Below are 8,006 nucleotides of genomic sequence, written 5' to 3'. Positions count from 1 at the left end.
GGAAACAAAACAAAAAAGGGCTTTCTTTTGTGTTTCATGTGGGTATGAAGGTACGGTATAGCTAGCATTCCAGAAAAATAGCATAACTAATAGCATAAAATGAACTATAATCGATTTTTGAAAGAAATAGAGTAGACAATACGTTGTAGATGTTATTTTATATCTGTGTTTTTAGTGACACTGCTTAGTTAATTTTTTTTAAAATTTTCCACATGTTTACTCACAGATGTGAGCACCGAATGCTGACGGGGAGTACCTTTTTCGAGAAAAAAAAATCGTTAGGGTTTTTCATATAAGAAATACAAGTACATGTAAATTACGGTGCGTTGTAAAAAAATCTTTAGATTAGCAATTTTAAAAGCATTTATTTGAAATAATTACAGTATTTATACTATAAATGGAGACAATTGCCTTTAAATAGGCATTACAAGTTTTCCAAAAAAAATTATGTGTCCCAGAGAAAGGGGGGGTGGGTTCCGACCCCCGGAACCCCCCTCTGGATCCGCCAATGACATAGATATAAGGCTTTATTTTTTTATTGACAAACTTGCACCAGATTTACATGATCAACTTTTTCAATTCAACGTTGATTAACGTTATCACTGAATTGTATATTTAACACACTTCGAGCCTTGAGGATTTTATCAACAGAGAATCATCATAAGGTCTAAAACAAAAACTTATGTACATGTCGCTATCGCTATTTAATCCTCCTGGTTTTGGTCAACGAATGAATGAATAATATATCAATAAATTGATCAGTAATGTTTGAGGTGTTGCTGGAGATTTTTTAAATAAAAAAGCAATATTAAAAAGAATTGGACATGACCAATTACCGTCAAGCGATCGATATATAAGAATTCGGGATTCAATTTTTCCTAACAAGGGAACGCTATCTATCTGTTGGAAAAGTTAAATTTGCCGGTCACTGTATGCTTCGTAGATTTGTCTCGGGCAATAACATGCAATTCCGTCGATCCAAATTCCAAGGAAACATCGACCTCACGTCTTTTATCCTGAAATGTGTAGTCCTCTATATCCAAGACAACGTTTCCGAGCATACGACAATCCGTGCAGTAAGTTTGTCGTTCATCAGACTCATAGACTTCAATGTTGCCAGAAGTTTTGTACGCTGATATAGTGAAGGTTTTCTGGATTCGCGTCAGGGGAGCGTTCTTCTCGATCAGGCATTTAAACACGTCTGTACAAACAACCATGCCATCGTCATTCAATTTATACGATTCTCGGTGTACCCCTGTTTGGAATGGAACATTGATTGCAATGCCGTAGTATTTTGGACTCTTTCTTTCGGTAATTGTTGCCGGCTCATGTCCAAAGATCACGGCACCCTTTAGGACAGCGAGGTTCGCCTCGGCTGGGTTGATTATGACTTTCTTGGGGAATGTGTCTTTGATTTTGTCGTAAAGTATTGGACATTCTGAAAACCCTCCCACCAAGAGAATTATTCTAATTTCAGAGACAGCCACGTTCAGAAATAACTTCTCTAGATGACTTACCAGATCACAAATTGTTTCTCTATAAACTAAGTCTTTTAGGAAACCGGTCTTAAATCGAAACTTGTTTTCCTTCACAATGCTCACTTTTCCTTCCAACTTACACTCGGTCATTCTGGACTTCACTGAACTGCCTTTCAGCTCTTTATAAATTCGACAAAGCTCTCCCAAATTTGAGAAAGTAATATATTCCTCGTCAGATCGACCTATGCTTCGCTTTTTAGATTCAAAATTTCTCTCAAATTCCAACCAATCAGAGGTGCTCTCTTTTTCAAATCGCTTCATCACATCCTCTCCAAGCCACTCTGTCATGGCGCTGAAGAATTTCCGGTCGACATTGGTTCCTCCTAGAGCATCACCAGTGGCATGGTGCAGTTCCTTTAGACCCCCGCCTCCAACAACCTCATGTGCCGTTACATCAACTGTACCACCTTCCCAATAAAAAAAGTATGATTGATAATTATTTTTAAATCATACGCAATGTTAGACATGTACAAGACAGGAGATCTCTTTTTCTGAAGAAGGTATCTTTACTTCACCCCTTGAATCTATCATACGGCTGTTCAGAGCCATTACAATTGCATTACAATTATTTACGCAAATCACGTATGTGATTTTAAATAGAGGTTGTTAATTTGGAGAGAAAACAGAAATATGAGAAACAATAAAACACCAACCCCCACAGTCCACCACCATGAACTTCCTGCCGGGCTGAAATGCCTTGACCTCTGACTCCTCCTTGTCCTTGCTCAGCGCCACCTGCTTACAAAGAATGGCCGCTGCTTCCGGTTCCAATGCCAATTTTAGCTGGTTATTTGCAATGCCCGCCTTTAATGGGACATAAGTATGAATGGTATCTTTTGACGGGAATAATTATGTTTAATTAAATTAATTGTTTTTTTAGGCTAAAATCCTTAAATTAATTATATTGTCTATAGTGTCTTGTTTTATCAATTCCTTCGTACAAAATTGAATAAGCATAATCTTTTAGAAGATAGTGGGTGGGGGGGGGGGGGGGGGGGGGGGAGAGATAGCGCAAATACCCATTCGGTTTAGTTGTAAAGTACAATTTTGAATTCATTTTTTCCAATTAAACCTATTCAAATATATTATCATACAAGTTTGCAAAAGCACAATTTCTGGATATATTCAACTAATTTTAATATATATAGCAAACAAGATGAAAAAAATTTGCTGGTATCGAACCCACACCATAAAAAGCTTTTTATATAACGTTACCATGTACGTGTATCTTGTATTCTTTTCTCTTTTTTTTTTATCTTTTATTAGCTTATATCTTGTCCTGGGGCCATAAAATTTAGACGAGCTTACTTTTGATCTAAGTCTCACTTTTACAAAAGAAACATATAGTGGAAAAGTGAGACTGAGATCAAAAGTCAGCCTGGTATTCTAACCACTGAATTATTTTTGGTACAGAAATGTACGCTGTTTCAATACTATGTACGACTTTGGCCACGAATTTGCGGACTCGTATTAATCTCTCTAAACGTTCAATTGTTGGGATACAAAATGATTTTTTTAATGTATTGTGGGTCATATTTCCACATTTTTGGGAGTTGATTTTAATCAATTCTCCTATGCAGTTACTCAGACAAACCGAAAGTGAAACAGTGTTTGGACCTCAGCACAAATCATTGCTGCTGACAAGACTTAGTTCTTGAAAATAATTGATAAATTCGATGTAATGTATGCTAAAGCAATGTTTATCAAGGAAACTTATTTATAAATATATTGAAAATAGTCAGATTTTAAATGGTACGAACAATTTAAATATTTTTTGTAGTCGTATGTATTCCTACGCCAGAGTTATATATAGCCTCGTTCAACTCGACGCTCGGCTGTCTCCGTAAATCCTTGTCGGAGATTTACGGTGTCAGACGAGCGTTTGGTTGAACGAGACTAGAGTTCAATATTGCTTGGATCCATACAATTTTCGAGAAATATTTCTATTACTGATACATAGATTGATTGAATTAATTTTATCTTTGAATATGATTTAACATGATTCATACGGGGGTTTCTCGACATTCTTGTCGAAAAAGTCCCAAAATTCATATTATAAAAATGTGCGTAATTCAAATTAGAAACTATATGTACTTGTCATGCAAAATAACATATCATTGATTTTAAAATAAATAAATATCGACAAAATCAATTCCCGTCAGTTCTTCAGTACTTTGATTGTTGATTAAAATCGGTTCGTTTTCCGTTCGACCTTATCTAGACTATGAGAAAAATATGGAGCACAGACCCACTTTATAAAAGTTCTAAAAATTGACACTATTTGGGGGTTTTGATACGTATACTCGCCTATTTGGTTAAACATATTTCAAGTATTGACCATATTTAAAGGTTAAAAATCGTTGATGTTAAATATATATTACTTTGAATAATTCTTTTAAAAAATGTCATATTTATTGATATTTTAATTTTTCAGTCTATCTTATCCGTCCGTGTATAGGCATTTTACACACCTTACCCACCCACCTTCTTTACCGAATTTTGCACTGACCTGTACAGCTGCCATTCTCATAAACTGTTTAGCCTCATTTGACCAAATGGCGGGAACTGTCAGCACCCATCGAACATGGTCTGCCCAGGACTCCTGTTGCGTCGACTTTCCTTCGTGGTCTTCAACGAAACACTTTTCCAATTCTTTGTCCAATTGTTCTTTGAGGTACCGTATGGCCTCTGAAAACACCTTTAAAGCAGACATTTTCTTTCCATTTGCAGCTGTAATCTGCATATCTTCTTTGATCTTTTTTCCCTGAATAAATATTCATTTCATTAATCCTCTTAATGCATTTCTGCACATAAAACGACAAAAGAAATATCGTAAACATAAACTACCGAACTTTTTCTCAAACTGTGAGATGAAGATCGTGGAATTTCTAAATACAATTTACTGAGCACCATATGTTTACCTTCGGTCTTCCTCCTTGCGATGCAGCTCTAAATAAGGCCATCTTAAACCGCCTGAAATAAAACCAGTTCCGGTAATCCTCGTCTGACTCGTTGTCCTCATCTTCATCCAGTTCATCTGCAGCGGCCAAATCCGAGTATTTCTTCTCTGCTTCGTAGCCAAAACTGTGAAATTCTCCTTTATCGTCAAATAAGATGGATGTTGGTGTTTTCTGTGTTCCATTCCCGTCATTTTTCCAGGTTGGGGAGTAAATCTTCAGAGGGTCCTTTTTGTGGTCACTGATCAAGGAGTAGGCATACCCGCTGAAGGTCGTGCCGAAGTCGATCGCTGCCACTATGAAGGTTTTGTCTGGAGTGGCCATCGTGATGTACCCTATAGCTAATTCATGCTGGATTATTCCCTACCTGCATGTACTTTCGTTTTGATTAATGCAAAAGAGTTTAACGGTATATGTCAAATGTGATTTAAACAAGTGGAGACCACTAGATTTTGTGACGTCGGCATAAATTTGTAAACTATATTAGCTATCTTTTTACTTTTATCGACAAACCAATCAGGTGAATGAGTTGCAAGGCATTGTGGGCTACTACAAGTTTCAGTGTATACAATGCGTATTGAAAATATATCCCATTTTGAATTGTCTTTTGGAAACTCATCTTGAATGATTTTTCAGAATTTATGAAATTAATATGGACATTTATGTCTGAACTTCAATTTCTATGCTCACATTTAAAAAATATTGCATATGAGGACTTATATCAACCTATTTAAATACCCCATTGTCAATGTTCAAAAGAGAGGTACGTCCTATTGAATTAGAAGCAGTGAGTACCGTTTTTTCACGTGATACCCCAGATTTGGGACAACATTAGTAGAATGCGCATTGATATTTTCTTCAGGGACATTCATTAGAATGTTTAACGAACAAAATATTATATGCTTCCTAGCATGCGCTTCTGCATTTGTATATTTGTGTATTTCTACTACCGTGGCTATTTACGTAATTTAAAAATGTACAGTAACCAGTATTTGTTTCTATGTAGTGCACAATGATAAAGTCACCAATAAACAATTATCATTTTTTAAAAATAAAAAATCTGTCTGTACCTGTATGGGTATGTTTGCCAGTCCTTTGATACTGATCCTTTTTTGAAGCAACAATTGATCAACTAAAACAACAGTATTTTTCAATGCGAGCATGGAACAAAGTGAATGGTACGTAATCTTTCTACTTTTACCCTCTAATGTAAAAATCAAGAAGTACAAATATTTCGACAAGCAATTAAACGTGCGTTTGTTGAATCGTGAACACGTTGTAGACCATCATGCTTTGCAACTGATTCTCTGGATTGGAGAAACTGTTCGACGTAAATATTGTCACATGTTAAATAATGGTATCCAAATAAGGTAATGTACCCGACCTGTTGAAGTACATATCGAATTTTAATGTCATGTACATACGGTACACACTATAACGCTATTCAAAAAATATGTGTACGGGTATATGGCATTCAATTTTGTGTGCGTAATATGAAGATACTGAATACTTACTTTGATGAACCAACATGGTTAGTTCAAAATGTAATATAGCTAAAAGATAAGCTTGCCTTTGCTAAGGAAAATGACCGAGCTCTCCTTTGAAGAGCCTGTACACAAGATAAGGCTAATTGCCTTACAAGTCTAAAACTTACGTTTTTGCAAGCCTTACGTCTCTAGTGTCCACACGCTAAGGCAATCATTTCCATAATTTCCACGTGTTTTTGTTTTTTTTCTAAACATTGCAAAAAAAATAATACACCCGGAAAAAGTCCCTCAAATTTACAGGACATTATCTGATAATGAAAGATATTATGATAAATAAACTGTACATGTGTCAAGTAAGCAAAAAAATTTGCAGTTTGTAGATAAAAAAAATGAATGTCTAAAATAATTATTTCAGTAAGTAACAACAAAAGCCCTTGCGGGATTCGAACTTGGGATCTACAGATCACAAGTCCGACAACTTAACCACTCTGATATGGTGTAATTTACATCTTAAAGTCAATAAAATCAAGAACAGGACAATGCATTTTAATCACTCAAAACAGCTGTCGAACTGCGCAACTACAGACTTATTTTGAAGATTTAAAAATCTGAAAAAATATGAAGGGGGTTCATTGGTGTCTTCTCTACAACCATTTGTTGAGAAAAAAATTTGAATTTTGCTCATTTAAGTTCTTGTATGCATACTTTTCAAACAAAATGACATGTAGGACTTCATATTTATTGCTTTTATATCTTTTGGCAACATTTTAGGCCAGTTTCATGCAGAAACAAGCCAGTTCAAGAAATGTTTACATTCTTATCCTCAGATGTACAAGAAGACTTGTAATTATTTAATGTAAATACAAGTGTCTGCTATGATGATTTGACAAAAAATGTCAGCTACTCCTTTTTGATTTCATGAAATTGCAATCTGGAGGCTTGCAGTGATTTGCTATTTGAGCAGTAGTTGCAGTGATTTGCTATTTGAGCAGTAGTTGCTATTTTTAATAGGACATTTTAATTTTTAAGGTGCTTTGGTGAGGTCGTGGTGTGTGAGGAAAAAGACCTGCTGGTAATAGTGATTTGAGGACTGTGTAAGATAGTGGTTGCACTGGGAATCAAAGAACAATTCAGCCAATAGTTCGTTGTGTTGTTTTGAAGATGATTGAGACCAAGGGTCCTGCATGTGTGATTTGAAGATCGCAAGAATTGTAGGACCATACGGTAATTTAAAGATGGCGATAATTAAAGGTTTATGTAGTTATTTAAGAAAGATGGAAACTAGAAGAAGTAGCTGTTGTGATATGAAGATAGCGAATATCAACTGTTGATGTGGTTATTTGAAGAAGATGGAAAATGGAGGTCGATGTCGATATTGAAAGGTTGTTGAAAGAGTTGATATGATGTTTTGAGAATGGTAGGAACTAACGTAGCCGATGACAATGTGAGGATTGTGGAAGCTATGAGCTGGCCCCGGGGCCATAAAACTTGGACAAGCTTACTTTTGATCTAAGTCTCACTTTTACAAAAGGAACATATAATGGAAAAGTGACATCGAGATCAAAAGTGAGCTCATCTAAGTTTTATGGCCCCCCGGGGCCAGATGTGGTCATTTGAGGAAGTGAAAAAATTTAACGCAAATACTGTGGAAACTAGAGGTGACTACAATATATTTTGTGGATAGCGGGCACTAGATGTTGATGGGGTTATCTGAGGTTGATGAAGATCGTCTATACATCGCTGTTGATGTTTGAGCATTGAGGGAATTGAAAGTTTGATGTGATTTTTGAAGGTGGGAGAAACTAGATTTAAATATGTTTTTGAGGGAATTGTGAGATAGCTGTGGTTTTTTGACGATGGTTAGAGCTAGAGATTCATGTAGTAATTTGAAGATGGGGGAAATAGATGTGATAAACTCTAGTAAGTTGAGAATGGTTTGTACTAGAGGTCGTTGTTGAAATTTGCGAACAAGGATGACGGGCCTTTATGGATATCTGATGAAAGTGCGAGCTAGAGGTAGAACG

The 8,006-nt window shown here is 35.9% G+C and overlaps 1 protein-coding gene across 1 annotated transcript; it reads right to left on the bottom strand.

Moving 5' to 3' along the window:
- Positions 1–521: 521 nt before the first annotated feature.
- On the bottom strand, positions 522–5,009 carry LOC117689834 (heat shock 70 kDa protein 12A). Its single transcript, XM_034472044.2, has 4 exons — positions 4,460–5,009; positions 4,048–4,302; positions 2,192–2,342; positions 522–1,945 (listed from the first exon to the last, which is right to left on the bottom strand). The coding sequence occupies exons 1-4, from the start codon at positions 4,817–4,819 to the stop codon at positions 897–899; spliced, it is 1,815 nt and encodes a 604-aa protein (XP_034327935.2). The 5' UTR covers positions 4,820–5,009; the 3' UTR covers positions 522–896.
- Positions 5,010–8,006: the final 2,997 nt, after the last annotated feature.

The sequence above is a fragment of the Magallana gigas genome, chromosome 8 (genome assembly GCF_963853765.1).
Source record: "Magallana gigas chromosome 8, xbMagGiga1.1, whole genome shotgun sequence".
Classification (NCBI taxonomy): Eukaryota; Metazoa; Mollusca; class Bivalvia; order Ostreida; family Ostreidae; genus Magallana; species Magallana gigas.
This window is presented reverse-complemented; position numbering and strand designations above follow the sequence as displayed.

What these genes read in the sequence shown, in the direction of transcription:
- LOC117689834 (XM_034472044.2), bottom strand. Translation starts at nt 4,819, where the DNA reads ATGGCCACTCCAGACAAAACCTTCATAGTGGCAGCGATCGACTTCGGC. An exon ending in TGAGAATGGCAGCTGTACAG is followed by an intron (nt 2,343 to 4,047) that starts GTCAGTGCAAAA and finishes GTCCCATTAAAG; the next exon opens with GCGGGCATTGCAAATAACCA. An exon ending in CATGGTGGTGGACTGTGGGG is followed by an intron (nt 1,946 to 2,191) that starts GTTGGTGTTTTA and finishes TTTATTGGGAAG; the next exon opens with GTGGTACAGTTGATGTAACG.